This window comes from Meriones unguiculatus, chromosome 15 (genome assembly GCF_030254825.1).
Source record: "Meriones unguiculatus strain TT.TT164.6M chromosome 15, Bangor_MerUng_6.1, whole genome shotgun sequence".
NCBI classification, from domain to species: Eukaryota; Metazoa; Chordata; class Mammalia; order Rodentia; family Muridae; genus Meriones; species Meriones unguiculatus.
In genome coordinates, this window is record NC_083362.1 from 616,690 (window position 1) to 640,921 (window position 24,232).

Genomic DNA, 24,232 nt, shown 5'->3' on the forward strand with positions numbered 1-24,232 from the left:
TAGATCTCCCCGGGAATTCAATTAATTGAGATCTCGAGAAATTTTCCACAAAGCAGTATGTGAGAGAAGGGCGCTCACAGCGCAGGGCCCCCCGGGGGTGGGCGGGGTGTGTGCGGGGGTGTACAGGGTGTGGGGGGTGTCCAGGGGGGGGTCTGCGAGGTTATGAGGGGTATGGGGAGTGTGGGGGTGTGCGTGTGCGTTGTGTGCACGCGTGTGGATGACTGCAGAGGCCAGAAGGGGGCACTGCATCCCGGGGTTGGGGTCGCCTAGCAGGCCGCGCGTGGAATCGGGACCCTCTTGCAAAGGTGCGGAGCCAGCTCTCCGGCCCATCTTAACACAGAAATGTGTTCACTCGTATGCAGCAGCACACACCTGGAGGTCAGAGGGCAAACCGTGGGGTCCATTCTCGTCTGTCAGGGGCCAAGGCTTGCCCTCAGGTCACCAGGCGTGGGGGCGCTTTGGCCCACCCAGCCGTCCTGACCTCTTGGGTCACAGCCATGTCTGGGAACCTCTCTCTTTCTTGGGCTCCCGCCTCACAGACCTTACGGCCCCGAGGCCGGCTCTCTGGCCTGGCTTGTTGGGAGTGACACTCCCCCCACACACAGCACAGAGCCTCGGAAGGACCACATGGGGAGAGGACCTTTATTGGAAATCACATCTTGGGGCTCAGCCAGCTCTCAGTGGAGACGGATGCTGCCAGGATGAGCCGCAGCCCCGGCGGGGCCAGGACACAGGCTACACAAGGCCCAAGCGCCGGGGACGGCCACTCCCAGCAGGCCAGGACAGTCCTGGAGGCACTAAGCCCTTCTTTTCTCTGCGTGGCTGGCCGGGTGGGAGGACGCCAGGGTCACGACAGTCCCAGCACGTCGGGGGAGGCCTCAGGACTGGGACCAGCCGGCGGGGACCTGCTGGGACCCACGGCCCCTGCGGTGGAGGACCCGGGTCATCCCATCACAGCAGAGGGCCTAGAGGTTTCCATGACAGATTGACAGACTGACAGTCTCACCAAATGCTCCTCCTCCTCCATCAGGGGCAGGTGAGGGCTCAGAACAACCAGATCCCAGGCTCTCTGCTGAGACCCTCCCCCCGGGGCCCCTTGCCCCAGGAGGGGTCCTTCCAGGCGCCCTGCCTCCCAGCAGCCCGGGCACCTTGGGGTCCTCTGGGCCACACCTTAAGGAGAGGGAAACTACAAGGGTTATAGGTCGTAACAGCCAGTAACAGCCAGGCCTGGGGCAAACCCGCCCCTCCCCCGGCCCGGGGTCCAGTACCAGGCTAAGTGGGGATCAACGAGCACCTTTTCAGAGCACCTTTTCACGGTTAAATGAGACAACAGGAAAAGCACCTGAGCTGGCCCTGCTGGGCGGGGCTCAGCCACTGCCATCATTCTCCCAACTGCCACCCGCCCAGCCTGGGTGGTGAAGGCAGGAGGCGGGGTGGAGGGGTTGGGGGGAGAACGGCTCTTTGGGATGCTAGTCAGCGCTGGGCCCTGCCCTTGGAGGCACAACCTCTCCCCAGGGCCCAGGCCCCCAGGGTCCTTCAGAATCGCCCACTTGGCGGTTCTGATTGGTTCGTCACTCAGGATGCCGCTGTCCACAGGGCTTGCCCTGAGAGAGGGTCGCTCACTTCCGGTCTTCTGCGCTCTTCTGCACAGGGTCAGGGCCCAGCAGGGCGGCCAGGACACCCGGCTGAGGCCCGCCCCGCTTCATCTTGAGGTTGGCTCTGAGGGCCGCATCCTGCCCCGAGGCCCCGTCGGAGGCCAGCGCATCTGAAAGGAGGGCGGCAGGGCTGCTCAGGGCCTCTGCACCGGGGCCTCATTGCTTCAGAGGCCTTCACAGTTGTTCACACTCCCATTCAAGGCCCACACTCATCCATCTTCCCGCTCCTTCACCCATTCCGTCTCGCCACCATCCACCCACTTTGCCGTTCGTTAGTTTCCCCATTCCTTCATCTGTTCATCCCCGTTCTTCCACCGACTCATCCTCCCATTCATCCCTTCTCCCAGCCGCCTCCCCTTTGTTCGTCCCTCCGGTGCGTCTGCATCTGCCCACCCTTCTCTAACCAGTATCAAGTGGCCTGAGCCCCAGACCCCAGAGTCGCACGCCACCCCCGTTTGTGCACGGGGTCCCAGAGTAGGAGGAAGGCACAGGGAAAGCCATGAGGACAAGGAGGGAGCTCAGGACCAACGGAAGGTCTCAGGACGGCTTCGCTTGCCCTGCTGTGGAAGTGGCCAGCACGCAGAGGGGTGAACAGGGGCAGCCTGGCATGCTGGGTGTGGCTGCCCGTCCCCTGTGATGCCGGGGCGGGGGGGGGGGGCTTGAGCCGAGGAGGGACAGAACAGGGACGTTAGTGTGGGCGGGGTCCCTGAAGCAGGGGCTCCCACGGCTTTAGCGGAGCCCGCGGCAGACCAGGGGACAGCGAGGGCTGGTTGCTGCTCACCATGTACGCCAATCATGTGCTCTAGGATGAGCACCCTCTCCGCCAGGATCTTCAGGGCCTCTCGGAGCTGCTGCACGCCCTCGCCCTGCTGCAGGGAAGACCACGTTCAGGCTGGGGCGGAGCACAGGCAGGCAAGGCAGCTGGGCGCCCTCAGCCAGCCTGGGCGCCCTCAGCCTGCCTAGCACCCCTCAGCCAGCCTGGGCACCCCTCAGCCAGCCTGGGCACCCTCAGCTGACCTGGCACCCCTCAGCCTGCCTAGCACCCCTCAGCCGGCCCGGGCACCCTCAGCCGGCCTGGGCACCCTCAGCCTGCCTAGCACCCCTCAGCCAGCCTGGGCACCCCTCAGCTGACCTGGACACCCCTCAGCTGACCTGGCACCCCTCAGCTGGCCTGGACACCCCTCAGACTGCCTAGCACCCCTCAGCCAGCCTGGGCACCCCTCAACCAGCCTGGGCACCCCTCAGCCAGCCTGGGCACCCCTCAGCCGGCCTGGGCAGCCTCAGCCGGCCTGGGCACCCCTCAGCCAGCCTGGGCACCCCTCAGCAGGCCTCTCCCCAGTGGCAGACGTCAGAGCCAAGCCCTGGCTGTGCTGCAGGCTCGCACACCAAACAATTCACCCGGGGCTTCTTCTACTCTAGACCCTATGGGCTTAAGCCTAAGTTTTCTCTCCTGCCGTGGTTTCCAAAGGACCCCTTCCCAGCACGCTCTGTGGCGATTTTGTTCGGCTGGTTTTCTTTGGTTGGTTGGGGTTTTGTTGTTGTTTTTGTCAGTTTGACACAAGCTGGATTCATCTGGAAAGAACAGCCTCAGCTGAGAAAATGCTCCACGAGATGGTTTGCGGTAGACCAGCCTGTGGCCTACAATTAATCCATTTCTTTATTCACGATTGCTGTGGGAGGGCAGAGCCCACTGTGATGGCGCCACGGGCAGGTGGGCTGGGGGGTGCTGGAGAGCTGGGTGAGTGATGGCACAGGGCCCCCAGGAGCCTGCCTGGAGCCTCTGCCTTGACTCCCCCGACAGTGGGCTGTGACCTGCTGCGAGCTGGGGTTAACCCTTTCCTCTCCAGCCTGCTTCTGGCCACCGTGTTTATTGCAGCAAAGAGAGCGATGTGAGCTCTTCGCCGCTGCTGCGCGTCTCTCCAGCCCCGATTCACCATGTACTCTCGTGAGGCACAGATCGAGCTTCAGCAGAGCCCTTCCCACCACATAAAAGACGATCTCAAAAGGTCATGGACCTCAGTGTAAAGGCCAAGATCATAAAGCCTTGAGAAGAAAAGGTGGGTGTCAGTAATTGTAACCTTGGATTAGGTGACGGTTTCTGTGACGCTTTACTTAAGAAGTAATGACAGAGAACAAAGTGGACAGATCGCGTGCCTCAAGTGAGAGGGGTTTTGTTTTGTCTTTCCCACAATGAAGAACGCTATCAGAATGAAAACCCACTATGAAATGGAAGAAAAGATTTGCAATATTGCCTGTTTCTAGCCTGGGGTGTATGAGACCTCTTGAGAGCTTGGCTTCCCCGCTGACAGACTGACAGCCGACTGAACCCTTTTCTCCCTGAGGAGCCTTGCTCACAGTGTCCAACAGCAATAGAAATCTAACGGAATGCCCGCCTTCCGGACAATACCAGAGCCCCAGCTCAGAGGCCTGCAAGGTGGGAGGGCGACTGTGCGTGCCTGGACTGTCCACCCGAGAGCATCGGTCAAGCCTTGTGACGGGGCTGGGCCAAGGCAGAAACAGACTGGAGACCCCAGAGTGCCGGGAGGGCCGGGGCAGGCATGTCCCCTCCGCCCTGCGAGGCTCCCTGCGTGTGAGGTACTGACCGCACAGTGAGCTGCCGACTTCTGAGGGGCAGAACGGCAAACCAGGTGGCCAAGGCTGCCTCCCTGGGCCACACAGTGCCCATGCCAGGGCAGAGGTTCAGCTCTGTCTGCGGAGCACGGCGGGTCAGAGTCAAAGGGTGCGCACTGGGTGAGGGGTGACTTCCCAAGAAGAGGCAGCTGAGTGCAGAGTCCAGCCGCCTAGCGGGGGGAGGGGCTGGGGTGAAGAAGTCCCCAGTCTAACAGCCAGAGACCCAACAGGCTGTCCTCCCTCCCTCCTCACCTTTTCCCCTCTCCCCTCCCCCTTCTCCTGTCTTTCCAACTCTTCCTCTCTCATCTGATTTCCTTCCTCCCTCCCTTCCTCATCTGCTTTTATTTATTTTTGTTTGTTTGTTTGTTTTTGAGACAGGGGCTCATTATGAACCCCAGGCTGGCCTTGAACCCAGGCTGTTTCTGTCGCAGTCTCCTGAGCACTGGGGTTTTCCTTTCATTTAGTACAGCAAGAACTTCCTAAAGCTCGGACTGCAGACTGTCTCACGGACAGGAAGCCCTCAGCTGGCTCTTCCGCTCCAGCCTGTTTGGTTGTTGTCAGTGTTTTGGCCCTGCACCCACCCCCTCCACCCCTGCCTTCCCAGGTCTCGGGTGAGCTGGCTGAGGTCAACCTTGAACTCCATGCACACCAGGTGAGTGCTCTACCCCCCCCCCCAGCCTCATGCCAGCCCTCTTCCGCGGCGTTTCCTGGGGAGCCCAGCACCTTGGCTCTCTTCCCCCTGCCTCCAGGCTCCCGTCCCAGCTTCCACTTGCCCGGCCTTTTCTTGTTTCTGTCCTCCCTTGTTAGGGTTTGAGGTTGAAGCCCCCTCCTCTGCCTGCTGTTCCCCACAGCCACCAGCCCATGCTGCCAAGTCCGGGTGGTAACTGCTCTTTGTGACTTGAGCTTGGATGAGAGGCAGCATCTTTCCACCAGGCTCTCCTGAGAGCGCCTCCACCCTGGCTCCCAGCGCGAGACTGCCATAGTTACCTCTGCGGCGGCTCTGTCCTCTCCTCCCCTCACGCCGGGCTCACCCTAGGAAGCAAGCCTCGTGGTCACCACACTGGGTACGCCTGCACCTGTCCACCCCTGGGGACAGGCGGAGACTGAAGACAGGGGGTCTGGGACTGAGACAGGGAGGGAGGCACAGACCAGAATGTCACTACACCGCCCGCACAGAGAGGTTCACAGAGTCTCCCCAGGGACCGCTCTGAAACACGGGGACGCAGACTTGGAAGCTGGGGGACGTAGGTGTCAGCTCTTGTGTTATTAAATCACCTTTGTCTCTAAAACGGGGCCAGTATGGCCAGCCTTGGGGCATGGCACAGACATGTTTTCTGACTCTGAGCAGTTGTAACCTCTCTGTGCCGCTGTTGCTCACCTCTGAAAGGTGATTAATAACATCTCTCTACTATGAAGGAGATGAAGATTAGTACGTAGCAGGAGTTTAAACTATCCTGCCGTCTAGAAGTGCTGTCAAAGCTGCTGCTGCCATTTGTCAGTAGACAGCAGCACAGGACAGGCCACGTGTGGAGGCTGACCCTCCTGAGCTCAGCTGTGCGACTTTGGGAAATGACTGATTTCTCTGAACTGCAGCGCCCAGCTCAGTATGAGAGAGCACAGGCTGGACAGGCTGCAGCGGGCCTACCCTACTGTACCAGCGCACAGTAGGCACTCAGCAGAGAGCCGTTCTCCACCTCCTGACCCTGACATGTGGCTTCTTTAGTCTTGGAGACCAGAGCTGAGACCTGTAACTCCCGGAGGCCAGCTGCCTGAGTCAGGCGCTGGGAGGTTCAGAGAACCAACGTGACCTTCTTGGTCACACAGACCCTGGGTCAATGATCCCAGGCTACACATTAACATACTCCAGATGATGCGGTACATTAGCCCAGGCATCAGATGTGACTAGGACAACCCTCAACCTGAGGCTGTTTCCCAGGCACTACCTTTTCTCTTGGACAGCTCAAGCTGTACCCAGCCCTGCCCTCCCCTACCTCTCCTAGTGAGGACAGACAAGCCTATGTTTGGAGACTCTATGGGGCTAAATGCAGACACGGCTCCCAATTTCCCTGTGTCCAGCCCATTGGCTCAGTTCATACTTACAGATGGCTGTGCCACAGCCTGCTCATCCACCAGACCCTGGAAAAAAGAAAGGTCAGCGGGACTTTCCTGCCTTTGGTGTTGTCTGTCTCTGGACCCACCCATGCTGGGTCCCAGCAGAAGGATGAGGAAGAGAAGGAGGAGAAGAAGAGAAGAAGGAGGAGGAGGAGGAGGAAGAGGAGAAAGAAGAGGAGGAGAGGAGGAGGAAGAAGAGGAGAAAAGGAGAAGAAAAGGAGGAGGAGAAGAAAAGGAGAAAGAAGAGGAGGAAGAGGAGGAGGAGAAGTAGGATGAGAAGGAAAAGGAGGACGAGGAGGAGAAGGAGGAGTAGGAGCAGGAGGAGGAGGAGGAGAAAGAGAAGAAGGAGGAAAGAGAAGGAGGAGGAGAAGTAGGAGGAGGAGGAGGAAGAGAAGAAGGAGGAAGAGGAGAGGAGGAGAAGTAGGATGAGGATGAGGAGAAGGAGGAGAAGAAGAGGAGAAGGGGAGAAGGAGGAGAAGGAGGAAGAGGAGAGGAGGAGAAGGAGTAGGAGGAGGATGAGGAGGAGGAAGAGGAGAGGAGGAGGAGGAAGCTAGAAGTTCAAACTTGGGACCCGACTCTGCAGCTCCCCTGGAGCATCAGCCTTCGCCCAGCCTCTTGCACAGTGAAGGGATGTGAGGCATGGGTGCAGAGGAGGGAAACAGGTAACTTAGCGCCTGGGCAGGAAAGCTGACCAGTAACTGAGACAGGAGGATGGTATCGCGTGTGCGCATCCAGGGTTTATGCCAAACCCAGGGACTCGGAGATACGCGTATGCGAGCAGCTGTCTCCTGACACCAGGTCCTCACAAACCACTCCTCCACCTTTCAGGAAGGGGGACCCGAGCTCCTGCCCCCACACGGGGAGCCAGAGGGACCATCTACCAGTGCACACAAGAGCAAGATACACTCCCAACTCTGTCAGGGCCATCTCTACGGCAGGAGCCCCCACAGAAGCCCACAGGTAAGACAAAGAACACCTGTCTCCCACCCCGCTCTCCTGCACTGCAGCCTTGGCCCTCTCTCCATGAGGCCGAAGGGGCAGAGCAATCCTGAGCTGGGGACTGCCCCCCGGCTTCCTCTCAGGGGAGAACAGGGGTCCGGGTGTCAGGACGTGCATCCATCAGCGCCTAGCCTCTCTAGGGTCAGCTCACCCACAAAGCAGGAGCCTCATGCTCTGGGACTCCCACTGTGCTAGAATGGCCGAGTCCTCACCTGCAATCCAGGGGCTCCTGGAGGTCCTGGGGGCCCGTGTGGTCCTGGGGGCCCTGTGGGTAGAGTCACTGGTGAACACCAGAAAAGCCCACCGCTCCCCATCGGGCACAAACGGACATTCCCAGCACCTAGCCCTGCCTGGGTCTCCCCCACTGGCAACAAACGAGTTTGGGAAATGGACTTTGGAAAGGACTCATTCTCCAGGCCTCCACGCTCAGGTCTCACCGGCCTACCACTATCCAGCTCCTTCCATTGCTCTCCACATGGTTACCCCGATCCTGAGACCTAGGGCTGAACAGAGGCTAATCCAGAAGGTCCCCGCCCAACGTGGAAACTTGGAACCAGCCCCTCTGACAGCCGCCACCCACTCTCCCTTCATTATGACCGCCACCGTGTCCACCCACATCTGTAGAACACTCTGTTGAAGGCTCTGAAGCCCTGTTTCGCATCGCCCTAACTGCTCACTCTGAGAGGAGACGCCCCAGCTGAGGGGCTGCCCACATCAGAGCGGTGTGTGGGCATGCCTAGAGTACTGTCTCCGTGGTTAGCTGATGGGGGACAGCCCAGCCACAGTGGGCGGCACCATTTACCAGACAGGCGGTCCTGGCTGCGCAAGCCGGAACCTGGGAGTAGGCCGGCAAGCCAAACTCCAAGGTCTCAGCCTCACGGTCCCCACCTGTCTTCCCTCAAAGGCCGAGACAAACCCTGTCCTCCCTCAGCTGCTCTGCCTGCGGTGTTTGTCACTGCAACAGGACAGAAAGGACAATACTCCTCTTTTCCTGCCTCTCTTCAGCATCACTGGCTAAGAGGAGTGTTGGTATAATGTTCTTTTATACCAACTTATATGAACTTACCCGTGTTCATTCAAATGCTGATTTCTCTCCCCCACTCTCTGGTTTCAATCAGGACATTGCATTGTGATACTTTAGTAGCACCTGTCTCAACTTTGTGTAAACAGGCCAAAATAAAGCAACTAGCCTTCCTTCTCTTGTTGAGCAAGAGAAAGGAAGCAGGAAGAGAGAGAGGAGCCCGAGGACAGGAAGGTAGGAGGCAGAGGAGAGAGAAGGGAGGAGGAGCTGGGTGCAGAGCTGGAGGTGAGATCTTGGAACGACATGGAGATGGACTGAACATAATATTTCACTAAAGGCAAGTACAATGTGGGAAATCTAAATGTTAGAAAACTATGAGGGCTTGGAGGTTTAGGAGGGAGCAACTATTGCCCAGCATTGTGTTCTAGGTTAACTAATTAAACCTAGTCTCTGTGTGGTGATTGGGGTGTACAGCTGTTTAGGATTAACAGCGGCTTTATCAGAAGAGATATCAATAGTAAATATTAATTGTCACCTACAACAGAGGAGCCCCAGAAAGCCTCCTTTTCCTCCCCCACATATACCTTTGCACCAGGCTTTCATCCCATCTCCTTGCACAGACTTGCACTTCCCAAACCTCACAGAGCCCCCACTAGAGTGTGGCAGTGTGGCCTCTCAGGAGTAGACAAACCAGGCCACAAACACTGTCCCTGTGTCGCAGGCATGTCACCTCAAGTCCTCAGTACTCAATGGATCTTCTGCCTCAGCTCCCTCAAAAATAATACTCTGTATGAACCCTCTCATCTCCTTTCCAAATCTGCTTCTCACCATTGCCTTCTTCCATTCTACTGAAGCATGGGGGTGGAACCTAGGTCCTTGTGGGTGCTACATGCTGACACCCAGCCCCTCACTGGGGGACTCTAGGCAGGGGCTCCACCACTGAGCCACACCCCAGCCCCTCACTGGGGGATTCTAGGCAGGTGTTCTACCACTGAGCCACACCCAGCCCCTCACTGGGGGATTCTAGGCAGGTGACCACTGAGCCACACCCAGCCCCTCACTGGGGGATTCTAGGCAGGTGTTCTACCACTGAGCCACACCCAGCCCCTCACTGGGGGATTCTAGGCAGGGGCTCTACCACTGAGCCACACCCAGCCCCTCACTGGGAGATTCTAGGCAGGGGCTCTACCACTGAGCCACACCCCAGCCCTTCACTGTAGGAATCTAGGTAGGAACTCTACCACTGAGCCACACCCCAGCCCCTCACTGTAGGAATCTAGGCAGGGGCTCTACCACTGAGCCACACCCAGCCCCTCACTGGGGGATTCTAGGCAGGAACTCTACCACTGAGCCACATCCCAGCCCCTCACTGGGGAATTCTAGGCAGGAACTCTACCACTGAGCCACACCCCAGCCCCTCACTGGGGGGTTCTAGGCAGGTGACCACTGAGCCACACCCCAGCCCCTCACTGAGCCCTAGCTCCTGCCCTCAGAGATGAGCAGCAAGGTGGTGACCACGTGTGTTGCTTGTCTGTTCACTTATGGAGCCCTTGGGGCATGACGTGGGCGCATGTGTGTTCACAGAAGGTCTGTGAGGGCTGGGAAGCCCTAGCCTCTCTCTTCCCACAGAGATCTCATCTTTGCCGCCCATTGTACGTCTCGGCTGCATCCCACCCCCAGCGCCCAGTCCTCTCCTGCCCGAGGCTGCCCCTGGCCTGCGCGTGCAGTGCTGCGACTAACACAGACAGCCAGACACCTCCACTCAGACCTCTGTCCTGCTCTGGGGGCTCATTCGGGGTTGGCGTGTCTGGTCGTCTCAGGGTGGGCCGGGGCTCACGTCAGGCCTCTGGAGAGTGCAGAACGCCTAGCTGGGCTTCAGGTTCCACACACACCTGGGCTCAGGGCTAAGGGTGAAGCTAGCGAGAGCGTAATTGGGTTGGGTTCCGGCCTGGCATAAACAGGCGTCGTGGGGCTGCAATCCCAGCAGCTGGGGCTGAAGGCCAGAGGACAGGGGTCAAGGCTATCCTAAACTGCGCAGTGAGCCGGAGGCCAGCCTAGGCTACATGTTACCCTGTCTAAAAAAAGACCTATATGTCCGGGTCAAGCCTGAGAAAGACTCTCAGTCCACTTACCAGGGGGGCCGGGGGGGCCCCGGGGGCCCGGAATGCCCGTCAGCACGGTGTCCACGACCGCAGGGGTCAGCGGGGAGTCTCCATCTGCAGGGTCAATGACCAGACGTCAGGTTGGACGCCCAGGCTGAGGGTCGGCCCTCCCTAGAGCTGAGTCCACCACACTTCCACGCTCAACCCACGTGCAAATGGACACATGGCCTGAGTGCTCAGAATGCAGACTCAGGGTGGGGCAGCAGGTCAGTGGTTAAAGACCTTGTCACACAAGCATGAAGATCGGAGTTCAAATCCCCAGCTGCACAGAAGAGCTGGGAGTGTGGCGCTTCCTGTGATCCTAGCCCCGGGGCCTGGAAGGCGAGGTTTGCGGGCTGCCTGATCAGTGGGCTGTGGGCTCAGCAGGAAACCCTGTCTCAAATAATACAGTGTCAACCTTTGGCCTTTACGCACACATGCACACAGCCACACGAACACACGCACACATGCACACAGCCACACGAACACACACACACACACACACACACACACACACACATGCTCGGATGCTCAGCAGGGTGGATCCTTTGTTGGGCTTGGGGCAACAGTTCTCAGCCTCTGAGCCATGACCCCTTTGGGGGTCAAATAAACCTTTCAGAGGGGTCACCTAAGACCGTGGGGAACACGGGAATCCACAGGGGTCACCTAAGACTGTGGGGAACACACAGGAATCCATAGCACGACTCAGAACACAAAGCCACAGTTCTGAAGCAGCAGAAATAATTTTCTGGCCAGGATCACCACACCACGAGGAAGCATGTCGGGGTCGCTGAGGAAGGCTGAGGGCCGCTGGCTTGGGGTGGGTGTCAGTGGCCACGAAAGGCCTGGTCCTTGGCATGGCTTGTGCAGACTGCAGACAGGGCTGACTTCCCGCTGCCCCCCGGCCGGCCTCGGTGACAAGCTCACCCCTTACCGCACACTCTCAGGGACAGCGTCTCCATCTCCCTGAGGGAGCACTGCCACCAGGCTTTACTGCTGGGGAAACTGAGGCCTGATCTCCCCGACCCTGGGTCCACAGCGTCTGCCCCACACCGTCAGCCTCTTCAAGAGTTTACTTTGGGGCTGGCAAGATGGCTCAGAGGGTTAAGGAGCCAGGAGGCCCGTGACCCGAGCCCAAGCTCTGGGACCCACATGGTGGGAGGCTAACTCACTCCCACAAGTTTTTCTCTGACCACGGTACGCGAACTATGGCATGCCCTCCCAACAAACAACATCGAGTTTACTCTTCTCTTTTCCATTAATTATTTATTTTGTGGTATTGGAGAGTTAACTCCAAGCCTCATGTTCTACCACGGAGCCACACCCAGCCCCTCACTGGGGGATTCTAGGCAGGTGACTACTGAGCCACAGCCCAGCCCCTCACTGGGGGATTCTAGGCAGGGTCTCCACCACTGAGCCACACCCCAGCCCCTCACTGGGGACTCTAGGCAGGGGCTCTACCACGGAGCTATGTACCCCAGGCCTAATTTTTTAAAAATACACTTTGACTTATTTTCTTTTGAGACAGGGTTTCTCTATGCAACTCAGGCAGGCCTTGAGTTTGCTGTGTATCCTAGACTGACTCAAAGCTAGCATTAATTCTACTGCCTCAGCTTGCGAAGAGCTAGAGTCTAGGAATGAGATACCATGCCGAACTCCTCCAGGATTTAAAAATAACCTCAGGGCTAGGGCTAGGGCTAGGGCTAGGGTTAGGGTTAGGGTTAGGATTGTGTTAGGGTTAGCGCTAGGATTACGGTTAGGGTTATGGGTATGGTTAGGGTTAGGATTGTGTTAAGGTTAGGTTTAGGGTTAGGGCTAGGGTTAGGGCTAGGATTCAGCTTAAGGTTAGGGAACGTAGCTAACATTGCTCCCTCTTGGCTCTCTCTCCCTCACAGTATTCTCTTAGATGCAGAATCCCTGACCCCCATGCTCACAAAGTAGGTATTTTTTGTGTTCTGGGGCTCCCTTGAGCCACACTGTGTCCCTGACACAGCCAGTGGGTCTATTTTGTCACATCCGACGACCTGTCGGGCGTCTTACAGTGAGGAAATGTCACCAGCCGTGACCCTGGTGGGGTGGCCTTGCCAGCCAGGACAGCTGACTGCAGGTAGAGGCAGGGCGTGTCAGGCCTGATGATCTGAGCCTCGAGGCCAAGAGCAGGGTCAGCCAGGCTTCATTTCCTGGGGACAGCTTGGCCCCGCCCCTCCCCCTCCCGGGGCACAGTGCTCACCCTCCTTGTCTGCAGGAGTTTGCAGGGAATACAGGACGCCCTGCGGAATGTTGGGCAGGAGGCCAGGGCTGCCTGCTGGGCCGGGAGGGCCTGGTGGACCGGGGCGTCCCATCTCTCCAGGAAGCCCGCGTGGCCCTGGTGGCCCCGTAAGACCTAGAACGGAGAGCAGAGGATTTGGGTGAGCTGACAGCTGTGGTATTACAGACAGGGAAACTGAGGCCCTGACCGGGAGGGGACTGTCCACTCTGGTGAGCCTCGGGACCCACAGTCCTCCTGGCATGTTGTCGGGCAGCTTCCTCTTCCTGGCACAGGGACAGCTGAGGGTGGACACAATGGAGCCAGGAGGGAAGGGTTCAGAATCAGCTCCAGCCTTAGCCCTCGGGGCCGGGTAACCGAGGGGGCCAGGCCTGAGCCCGGCAGCCTCTGCAGCATGCAGGGGATCATGGGATTCCTGAAAGGCATTTCTGGTGCTGGGAACAAACCTCAGCAGCACCCCCCAAAAGGTCCCTGTAAGCTCCCCTCCCACAGCACCCTGAGACTGGGTGGGGGGAGGTGAGAGGAGAGGTCATGAATCTGGGTAACAAGACTGGGGGACACAGAATGCCACCCTCGCTCAGGTATGCAGCAAACGCCCATCTCTCTACTCCAGGGACAAGGGCTCCGTACCTGGAGGTCCCACTGGGCCCTTCTCTCCTGTCTGGCCCCGTTCACCTTTGGAACCCTGAGGCCCTGCAGGCCCCGGCGGTCCCATCTGTCCTGGAGGTCCTGAGGAGAGAGTGAGGGGGCACACTGTGGGCACAGCGCTGTGAGGCTCAGTTCAGTCTCGGGGTGCTCAGATAAGAGTAGGCAGGGGCTCTCCACTGAGCCACACCCAGCCCTCACGGAGCCACACCCAGCCCTCACGGAGCCACACCCCAGCTCCTCACTCTACCACTGAGCCACCCACCAGGCCCTGGGTGTGCTGGTCATGGAAGCTGACAGGCTGTCTTTTCCTATCTGTGAGCCCAGTAGCTGCGTTTGTTCTCCCCTTTTACACGTGTTTAGTAACTGAGCAGCAGAGAGACATGGAGTCAGGCTGTAGCTTGCGTTCTTCCACGTCAAATCCTCTCTCCCTGCCCTCCTCTTGCTCAGGGTCCAGAACTGCGCTCTTGGCAGCAGAGCCCTGAAGGATCTGCAGGGTCAGGCCTCTCTGAGCTACCATACTCCTGAAAAGTCCTCGTCCCTGAGCGCAACTGTGGCCCAGGCTTAAGAAGCTGAGGCAGGAGGATCAAAAGTTCAAGGCTAGCCTGGGCAGCACAGCGGGACCCTGCCTCACAGCCTTGACTCCGGTGGGGAAGAGCGGGGCTGTGGGGACTCAGGAAGGCGCCTGGGATCAGGGAGGCGGGAACACGCAGAAGTCCCCATCGGTAGGGCGTGCCTGCCACCTGCGGGCCATTGCTGGAACTTCACCCAAGAGAGTCTGAGCTTTTTGAGAAGACTGGTCCTCGGGAGACAGGGTTAGGGTGTGGGAGCTCAGGTCCCGCTCACCCGGAGAGCGGGGATGAGACCTCACAGGGCCTCACTTCTCCGAGTTTTATTGCTGCTTCTGGCTTTGCTGTTCACAGGCTTTGACAGAGTGTGGGCACCGGCACTCCAGTCCAGGCATGGCCGCCTCCGTCGCCAGCACTGCTGGGCACACTGGCGAGGACACAGGACCCTGGGCCTCGCTGGCCCCAACCGAGCTCCAGGCTCAGCCAGAGACGTTGCGTTAGGGGAACAAGGTGGAGAGCGACACAGCAGGGCGCACAGCAGCTTCTCTGGACCTTGTGCGGGTTCAGCGGCACCACACACGCACATACCTGCACACACACATGTGTGTGAACTTGTGAAAATACCTAGAGACTAACACAGCGGAGACAATGCTCCATCTTGATGATGTCTCACCCCAACTTTCACCACCTTCACCATCACCACCATCACCTTCACCACCTTCACCACCACCACCATCACCACCATCACCATCATCACCTTCACCACCTTCACCATCACCACCATCACCATCACCACCATCACCTTCACCACCATCACCATCACCACCATCACCATCATCACCTTCACCACCTTCACCATCACCACCATCACCTTCACCACCATCACCTTCACCACCACCACCATCACCACCATCACCATCATCACCTTCACCACCTTCACCATCACCATCATCACCTTCACCACCTTCACCATCACCACCTTCACCATCACCACCATCACCATCACCACCATCACCTTCACCACCTTCACCACCTTCACCACCTTCACCACCATCACCTTCACCACCATCACCTTCACCACCATCACCATCACCATCATCACCACCATCACCATCATCACCATCACCATCATCACCACCATCACCTTCACCACCATCACCATCACCACCTTCACCACCTTCACCACCATCACCTTCACCACCATCACCTTCACCACCATCACCACCATCACCTTCACCATCACCACCATCACCATCACCACCATCACCATCACCACCATCACCTTCACCACCACTATCCCCTCTACCACCACCAAGGTAAACAGCCTGAGGCCAGCACCAGCCAGGTGTCCTTGTTAGCTTGAACTGTCAGCTTGGCACAGCCTTGGTCACCTGAGCAGCGAGTCTCGGCCTGACACTTCTGGACAGGCTTGGCATGGGGCACGGCAGTGGCAGGTGGCCTTGGTGGCCGTTGATGCCCAGCCCTGTGAGACGGGCCGCCCTGTGGCAGTGGGCCCAGTTCCTAGAAGCTGGGTAAGCAGGAGAGTGAGCCAGGACCAGCCAGCAAGCCGAGTTCCCGCCCTCCCTCCCTCAGTAACGGACGGATTTGTAGGCTGAAATGAGCCCTTACCCTCCCCAGCTGTTTCTGGTTCAGAGTGCTGAACCCAGCAACAGAAGGATGCCAGGGCCAAGCATGCAACCGTGCTGGCCACAGATGACAGCCAATTCTGCACCCAGCCACAAAGTCTGGACCCCCAGGAGAGTCTAAGAAAGGACATTTATGTTTGCTCAGGACCAGGGATAGTGTTCCACGCCTACAGTTCTAGCACTCAGAAGGCTGAAGCAGGGGGATTAGGAGTTGGACAACAGGGCTTAAAATGGATCTACAGGGCTCCGTGTGCCTTAGAACAGCTGAATGTTTCCAGATCTTTCTTCTTTCTTATTATTTATTGCCACCCTGGAGGATGAACTCTGGGTCTCACAGACACTAGGCCACACCCAGCCCCTCACTGGGGGATTCTAGGCAGGGGCTCTACCACTGAGCCACACCCCAGCCCCTCACTGGGGGATTCTAGGCAGGGGCTCTACCACTGAGCCACACCCTAGCCCCTTCCATACTTAGAGACAGGGCGGGTTTTGCTAAGTTTTCCAGGTTGCCCTAAAATTCACTCCATGGCTCAGGCAGACCTTAAACTTATAATCCTGCTTCAGGCACTCAAGCAGCTGGGGTCACTGAGCTATTTGAGTGGCCACCAGCCCTGGCCAGATCGTTCACCGTGTTGACGGGTGTGAAATCCTAATGCTATGTTTTATCTACCTAAAACAAAAAGCAGTTAGTTAAAGTTTCAGCAGATCAGCCCAGAAAAGCAGGGTGTGGTGGGGGCCCTGGGGGCCCATTCTGACCTCGTTCTCTGGCCATTTCCCCGGCACCCACTCACCAGGTGGACCCGTGGGTCTCCTCCTCTGGGGTCCTGGATGGGCAATGGGAATGGCATCCGGCAGGAAGTCCTCGTTCCAGGTTGGTAGGGTGCTCTGCAGGGGTGGCAGGCCATTGTCCGGGCCCGAGGGCTCAGCCGCTTCCAGGAGGAGAACCTGGCGGGGGTGGGGGGAGGTCAGCCTGCGTGGTGGGGGGGGAGGTCAGCCTGTGTAGCCGGGGAGAGGAAAGGGAAGCCAGCCTGTGCAGCCGGGGAGGGGGAGGTCAGGCCTGTGCAGCAGGGGAGGGGGGGGGGTCAGGCCTGTGCAGCCGGGGGGGGGGAGGCCAGCCTGTGCGGTGGGGGGGGGGGTCAGCCTTAGGCTGAAATGAGCCCTTACCCTCCCCAGCTGTTTCTGGTTCAGAGTGCTGAACCCAGCAACAGAAGGATGCCAGGGCCAAGCACTGCATCCTTGTGTGTGTGTGGGGAGAGGTGTTGGGGGAGAAGTGTGTGGGAGAGAGGAGCCGGGCAGGGGAGGGGGAGGTCAGCCTGTGCAGCAGGGGAGGGGGGGAGGTCAGCCTGTGCAGCCAGGGAGGGGAGGAGGAGGGCAGGCTGTGCAGCAGAGAGGAGGGGGGGCAGGTCAGCCTGTGCAGCAGGGGAGGTGGGGGAGGTCAGCCTGTGCGGTGGGGGGGTCAGCCTGTGCAGCAGAGAGGGGAGGGGGGGAGGTCAGCCTGTGTAGCCGGGGAGGGGCGGGGGAGGTCAGCCTGTGCAGCAGGGGAGGGGGGAGGTCAGGCCTGTGCAGCCAGGGATGGGGGGAGGGGAGGGGAGGAGGTCAGCCTGTGCAGCTGGGGGTGGTGTGGTGGGGGAGGTCGGCCTGTGCTGCCCGCGTGGGACAGAGCCCTGGCTGTCCCTGAAATCCCCAGCAGAGGGCGCCACCTGCCTGGGCAGAGGGCTGGCAAACGGGGACAAACAGCGTCTTCTCTGCCCTGGGGCCCGGGCTAGCCTGGGGTTCCCCGCACCCGGAGTCCTCGCCTCCGAGCCAGGAAGAGCCGTGTGTCTCCCGCACACGTGACCTGAACTCGGCTCAGCCTCGAGGGCAGCGGTGACCTCAGCCCTGACCCCTGAGCACCCCACGTCCTAGGGACCAGGGCAGGGCTCTGAGTCTCGCTCCGGCCCTCGGGCACCGGAGCTCAGGCCACGGCCGGGGTGATGCAGCGGGGGCTGGGAAGGGACGGGAGAAAGTGTGTCGTGGGTGGGTGTGTCACGGCAGTGCCCGTGGCGGGCCCGCATGGAGCCGTGGGGCTCGGGAGGAAGGCTGCTCCCCCTTCCCTGGTTACTGAGCACAGGCTGCACTGTCCGGAGAGCGCGCAGACATGGGGTCCGGTGACAAGTAGTTGGGGTGCACGACATCCCAGCCCCCCAGAGCCCCAGAGCCAGCAAGGTCTCTGTCCCAGGTGCTCGGACAGAAGGGGGCCACGTGAAGGGGGCGGGGCGCGGGTGGGGGAGGTGCAGGGGGAGAGAGAGGTGTGGGGGGAGAGGTGTGGGGAGAGAGGTGGGGAGAGAGGTGTGTGGGAGAGAGGTGGGGGGAGAGGTGTGGGGGGGAGAGGTGTGTGGGAGAGAGGTGGGGGAGAGGTGTGGGGGGAAAAGTGTGGGGAGAGGTGTGGGGGGAGAGAGGTGTGGGGGAGAGGTGTGGGGAGAGAGGTGGGGAGAGAGGTGTGTGGGAGAGAGGTGGGGGGAGAGGTGTGGGGGAGAGAGGTGTGTGGGAGAGAGGTGGGGGAGAGGTGTGGGGGGAAAAGTGTGGGGGAGAGGTGTGGGGGAGAGAGGTGTGGGGAGAGGTGTGGGGGAAAGAGGTGTGTGGGAGAGAGGTGTGGGGGGGAGAGGTGTGGGGAGAGGTGTGTGGGAGAGAGGTGTGTGGGAGAGAGGTGTGGGGGGGAGAGGTGGGGGGGAGAGGTGTGGGGGAGAGGTGTGGGGGGGAGAGGTGGGGGAGAGGTGGGGGGGAGAGGTGTGGGGGAGAGAGGTGTGGGGAGAGAGGTGTGGGGAGAGGTGTGTGGGAGAGAGGTGTGGGGGGGAGAGGTGTGGGGAGAGGTGTGTGGGAGAGAGGTGTGGGGGAGAGAGGTGTGGGGGAGAGAGGTGTGGGGGAGAGGTGTGTGGGAGAGAGGTGGGGGGGGGAGAGGTGTGGGGGAGAGGTGTGGGGGAGAGGTGTGGGGGGAGAGAGGTGTGGGGGGGAGAGGTGGGGGAGAGGTGGGGGGGAGAGGTGTGGGGGAGAGAGGTGTGGGGAGAGAGGTGTGGGGAGAGGTGGGGGGAGAGAGGTGTGGGGAGAGGTGTGGGGAGAGGTGTGGAGAGAGGTGGGGGGAGAGAGGTGTGGGGAGAGGTGGGGGGAGAGAGGTGTGGGGAGAGGTGTGGGAGAGGTGGGGGGAGAGGTGGGGAGAGGTGTGGGGGAGAGGTGGGGGGAGAGGTGTGGGGAGAGGTGGGGGGAGAGGTGGGGAGAGGTGGGGGGAGAGGTGGGGAGAGGTGTGGGGAGAGGTGGGGGGAGAGGTGGGGAGAGGTGTGGGGAGAGGTGTGGAGAGAGGTGTGGGAGAGAGGTGTGGAGAGAGGTGTGGGAGAGGTGGGGGGAGAGGTGGGGAGAGGTGGGGGGAGAGGTGGGGAGAGGTGGGGGGAGAGGTGGGGGGAGAGAGGTGTGGGGAGAGGTGTGGGAGAGGTGTGGGGGAGAGGTGTGGGGAGAGAGGTGGGGGGAGAGAGGTGGGGAGAGGTGTGTGGGGAGAGGTGGGGGGAGAGGTGTGTGGGAGAGGTGGGGGAGAGGTGGGGGGAGAGGTGGGGAGAGAGGTGGGGGGAGAGAGGTGTGTGGGGAGAGGTGTGGGGAGAGGTGTGAGGGAGAGGTGGAAAACATGTTTTTGTGGTTGTGTGTGACTGTGGCTGTGGGGGAATCTTTTCCTTACCTGGAGAATTTTGTCTTAGGTGGTATAAAAAGGATGAGAAAAAAAATCAGAGAGAAGAGAGAGAACGTGAGCATGCTTCAACAATAAAACGTGTGTGTGTGTGTGTGTGTGTGTGAGTGTGAATACATGTGAGTGCGTGTGTGAGTGTGTGTTTCCCCCTTTATCACCAGCCCCAGAGAATTAAGTTTTACTCTCTCAGAGAAAATATCTGCTCAGTATCTCCTCCTTTCCTCCCTCCTCCCTCCCTCCCTCCTTCCTCCCTTCCTTCAGAGTCTTGCTGCGCAGCTCAGCTAGCCTCAGGCTGGCCATCTCCCACCCTGGGAGTGCTGGGGTTAGGGTTAGGGTCAGGAGCCTCTTCACTGATTCACATTCCCTGTGCTCATTTGTGTGGCGGCTGGAGGATGATCTCAGATGTCCCTTGAGCCCTGCTTTTTGAGACAGGGTCTCTCCCTGGGACCTGAGCCTAAGTAAGCTAGGCTGGCTATCCTGCCAGCCCCAAGCCCCCTACCCCGTCTCCTCCCCCAGCACCATGCCTGGGTTTTCCGGAGAGCTGGGAATGGAATCCGGGTCCCCACGCTTTATTGACTGAGCAGAATCCTCCACCCACACCATGGGAATTTGGGTTCCTTGAGGTCTGATGCAAATAGAAACTTGGGGCTGTCTCCAGCTTCCAGAGAGACAACTTTCTGTCTGGAGCTCAGGGGTCCTGCCTTCCTGGAAGGCCAGGCTGCTGCAGAACTGTGTCCTCACAGCCCCAGCTCCTGTCCCAGCTCCTCAGCCCCTGTCCCAGCCCTCTGTGCATGCTGGGAACAGAGCCTGGCCCTGCAGAGGTGTGCCCCCCCCGCTTCTGGCCCTGCAGAGGTGTGCCCCCCCCCACTTCTGGTCACGGAGGCTCTGTGCCCGGGATGAGTGTGCAGAGGGCACCGGAGGTCAGGGTTCACTGAAGACCTCACCCAGCGGGGCCTGAGCAGCTGGGTGTGCACGCTCTGGACAGCGCCCCAGAGGAAAGGGCTGTGCCCATCTCCCTGCGGATGTGCCTGGCTGAGCTCCCCGTGCGTGTGCCCTGGGTGCCCAGCCTGTGGGCGGCCATGCTGGGTGGTGATGCAGCCGCCTCCGTCCCCTCACCACATTCCCGACGGTGCACAGGCCCGGGACGCCCTCTGAGGACTTGCTCCTCCTGCTGGCCGGCCTCCCCCAAGTCTTCTCCTGAGCGCCCCCCCCCCCCCCCGGGGCCTGGGCCCAAGCCAGCGCTTAGCTGGGAGTGTGACCCCTTTGGGAGCAGGCCTCACGGCCGCTCCCTGGGCAGCCACTCCCTGGGCTTGTGAGCTCTTCCCGACCAGGGAGGCTGGTCCACCCCAGCACACCTCACCAGTCCTCAGCGCCCGAGACCTGGCTGCCCAGGCTAGCCCGGCTTCCCGACCACCCAGCCGGCTAACCTTGGCCTCCAACATGGTCAGCCGCTCACTCATGTCACTGAGCCGGGTACAGTTCATGCATTCTGAAAGAGAGAGGGGGGGGGGTGAAAGTCCGAGCCCTCGCCCAGGGGAGCCCACGCCCAGGGGAGCCCACGCCCAGGGCGCCCCTCACGGCTGGGTGAGGAATTTCCCCACCGGGGCCTCGTCCTCGAAGCTTGCTGTGCCTGAGCCAGCCTGGGAAGGGCCGCCAAGGAGGACATGCAGAAGGCTAGCATGTAAGGGGGGGTGTGAAGGCTGCTGGGCGCTGACGAACTCGGGGACCCGAGGGAGCAAAAGTGGGGAGCAGCTTGGGGAGGCGGCGGCCTCGGGGGAGGCCGGGCCAGCATATAGCCAGTGGTGGGTGCTCACAGCATGTGTGTGTGTGTGTGTGTGTGTGTGTGTGTGTGTGTGTGTACCCAGAAGCCTGAGGGTGGCAGGAGAGGGCTCTGGGAAGGGGAAGTGAGGTTTGCAGGTTTTAGGCTCCTGCAGAGGGCTAGGCTAAGGCTCAGGCTCCGCTTGGGAGGGCTGCCTGAGCGGGAGCCCCGGCCTCCACCTCCAGCACTCGCAAGCCTTGCTCGTGTGGTGCAGGGGTCCCAGCACACGAGTGAGGCAGGGGATGCCAGGATCACCGCAGCTGGGTACCAAGTTCAAGACCAGCCTGTGGTACATGAGACCCCGCCTAACAACACAACCAACTAACAACACACAACCAATGGACCCCAGAGATTCCCTCGGCTCTGTGCATAGCGGCTCACACCTATGGTTCCAGCACATGAAAGACTGAGCAGGACGACACCCAGAATTTTAGGTTAGCACGGTGGGCAGAATGACTTCGGGCTGGACTGGGCCACACAGCTAGACTCTCTCTCTCTCTCTCTCTCTCTCACTCACACACGCATACACACCCACATGCACACAGCCACCAGTCACAACGCTCTCCTCGGCTTCACCTCTTCTGGACTTTGTGTCTTTACGTCCATCTCCCATATCAAAGCTCTTTAATGTGGAAAAGAGTCGGTTCAAGGCCGAGCAGAGAGCCTTGATTGCTTTAGGCCTTGAGGCAATCTCTCAGCCGCTTCTGTTCTTTGCCCAGTTCAAGGCCTGGGTGTGCAGGAACTTCCTGGAGAAGCCGATGCCCAGAGACCCAGAGCTGGCCCACGTGGCTGCTGGGCCTGGAACACTAGTTCTCCTGAGCGCGCACAGGCTGAGCTGGACTACCTGCCTGGTGTGCCAGCCAGAGAAGGGATGAACTGGACGTGGTGCTGCACACTCACGACCCGTCCTCCAGGGCTGGGAGGGTCTGACGTTTCAGGTCAGCCTCGTAAGCCTCCACCTAGAGATGCACAGGCACGAGGACCTGAGCGCAAACCCCAGAACTGGTGTGCAAAGCCGGGTGTAGGAGCAGCGGGTGACACCGCAGCCTCTGGTGACCCGTGTAAACACCAGAGCTCACACCCTAGCAGGGCAAAACCAGCCTCCACAGCTGTCCCGTGACCTCTGCACACACACATGCACGAACAAAATAAATAAAACGTAGAAAAGTGTGGTGTGCGTGTGCGCATGGGGGTGCAGGTGCCAACGGAGGCCAGCAGAGGGTACCATATCTCCTGGGGCCCCGAGGTGCAGGGGGCTGCAAGTTCTGTCTTACACGGATGACGAGTGGTCCTCACCACTGCGCCCATCCCCAAGCTCTCTTTTACTCTGTATTTTGAAACAAGGTCTCATTAGGTTGCCCGGGCTAGCCTTGGCTCTCTCTGCAGCCCAGGCTGGTGCTCGACTTTCCATCCCTTTGCCTCAGGCTCAGCTCTAAGTGTCTGTTACAGAGGTTGTGTGAAAGGTGAGCCAGGCTGTCCTGCACTCCCCACGTCCACCCTTGGCTGAAGCCTGGAGACCAGCACTGGGCCCTCCTGCTCCCCAGCTGGACCTGACTCATTGGAGAGAACTGTGCGGCTGCATGGAGCCCCCACCACACACACAACCACACACACACACACACACACACACACACACACACCATCCTTCCCTCTTACCCCAGGCTGCTCCATAAACAGGCTTTGGGAACAAAGGCCCCTCCCCCTCCCCATAAAACTCTGCCATTCCGATACATAAAACAGATTAATGAGGAGGATAAGCACTGAGTACTGACTCGAGGGGAGGAGGGAGGGACTGTGCAGTGTCCGAGCTGGGAACGGACAGGGCTTTAGGAAAAGCAGGAGGGGGAGGCGCCTAGGGGTAGATTGAACGCACATGTTCCCCTCGAGGGGCCCTGGAGGTGAGGGAAAGAACAGAAGATAGGATGTGAGAGGGCAGAGGCCACCTCAGCACCTCACCTCTCACCTCAGCCCGCACCAGCAGCATCTGAGGCAGAACGCAGCGCTGACCCTCGCATCCCTGCAAGCCCAGAGGCGGGAGCCCCAACTGAGGCCGGAGCCAGAGGGAGGGTCCCCGCCGGGACGGAGCAGCCAGAAAGCAGAAGGCGAGGGCGCTGGCACAGGGGGGGCCACGGTGAACCCCTGTGCCTGAGACCTGTCTCCTGCTGTGCGTGCATGCGTGTGTGTGTGTGTGTGTGTGTGTGTGTGTGTGTGTGAGTGTGTGCGAATGGGAGGGGCCTGGAGGATCCCGGAGTCACAGCCACGGCTCCTACGCCCTTAACAGTGTGAGCAAGAACCAAATACGGCACAGACCCCCCTGTCTGCCCCTCAGCCCCGTGTCCCCCTCGCCCATCCCTCACTCGGTCTCCTGTCCCTCATCCATCCCTCCCTAGGCCCCACCTGCCCTCACACTCCCTACACACCCTCACATCTCCCCACCTTCTCCCCACCTCCTGCCACCTGCTTTCTCCCATGAGTCCCCAGGCACAGCACCTGCCCCCATCCCCCACACCTCACCCCTACCCCCACCCCATTCCCCACCCACCCCCACTCACTCACTCCTCCCACTCACCTCTACCTACCCCGCCTGCCCATGCACCAACCCCCAATCCTCTCCTACACAACCTCCCGAAGGGCGTCCCTCCCCCCCCCCCCCACTGGCTGTGGGTGACAGTGCGCGTGAGCTCTTCCATTTCCCAGCAGCCACGACCTCAAGGCAGTTGGGACTTTGGACTTTTTCTTTCTTTTTTCTTTTTGAGACAAGGTTTTCTGTTGTCCAGACTGGCCGTGAACTCGCTATGTAGCCCAGGCTGACTTTGAACTCTTGATCCTCCGGTCTCTACCTGACTTCTGGGACTCAAAGCTCACACCACCGTGCCTGCTTGGCCAGTATTGCTGAAGCAATTTTCACCTTGAACTTTGGCCCCTCGTGTCCGTGTCCGGATGAGGAGGGCCCCACCTCACCGCAGGGGACCACCAGGGAGGGCCTGAGGCCGTGGAGGACCTGGTTGTGGTAAATTAG

The 24,232-nt window shown here is 59.9% G+C and overlaps 1 protein-coding gene across 1 annotated transcript in view; it reads right to left on the minus strand.

Annotated features, from left to right (window-relative positions):
- Positions 1 to 628: 628 nt before the first annotated feature.
- Positions 629 to 24,232, minus strand: part of Col26a1 (collagen type XXVI alpha 1 chain) — a 51,542-nt gene continuing 27,938 nt past the window's right edge. Inside the window, exons 4-13 of the mRNA XM_060368569.1 lie at positions 20,822 to 20,883; positions 16,477 to 16,630; positions 13,456 to 13,554; positions 12,790 to 12,942; positions 10,551 to 10,634; positions 7,610 to 7,662; positions 6,387 to 6,422; positions 5,274 to 5,318; positions 2,437 to 2,524; positions 629 to 1,765 (exon numbers count right to left, since the gene is read on the minus strand). Of these exons, the coding sequence (XP_060224552.1) occupies positions 1,620 to 1,765; positions 2,437 to 2,524; positions 5,274 to 5,318; positions 6,387 to 6,422; positions 7,610 to 7,662; positions 10,551 to 10,634; positions 12,790 to 12,942; positions 13,456 to 13,554; positions 16,477 to 16,630; positions 20,822 to 20,883 (920 nt within the window). The 3' untranslated portion in view covers positions 629 to 1,619. The remainder of the gene's footprint in view (positions 1,766 to 2,436; positions 2,525 to 5,273; positions 5,319 to 6,386; positions 6,423 to 7,609; positions 7,663 to 10,550; positions 10,635 to 12,789; positions 12,943 to 13,455; positions 13,555 to 16,476; positions 16,631 to 20,821; positions 20,884 to 24,232) is intronic.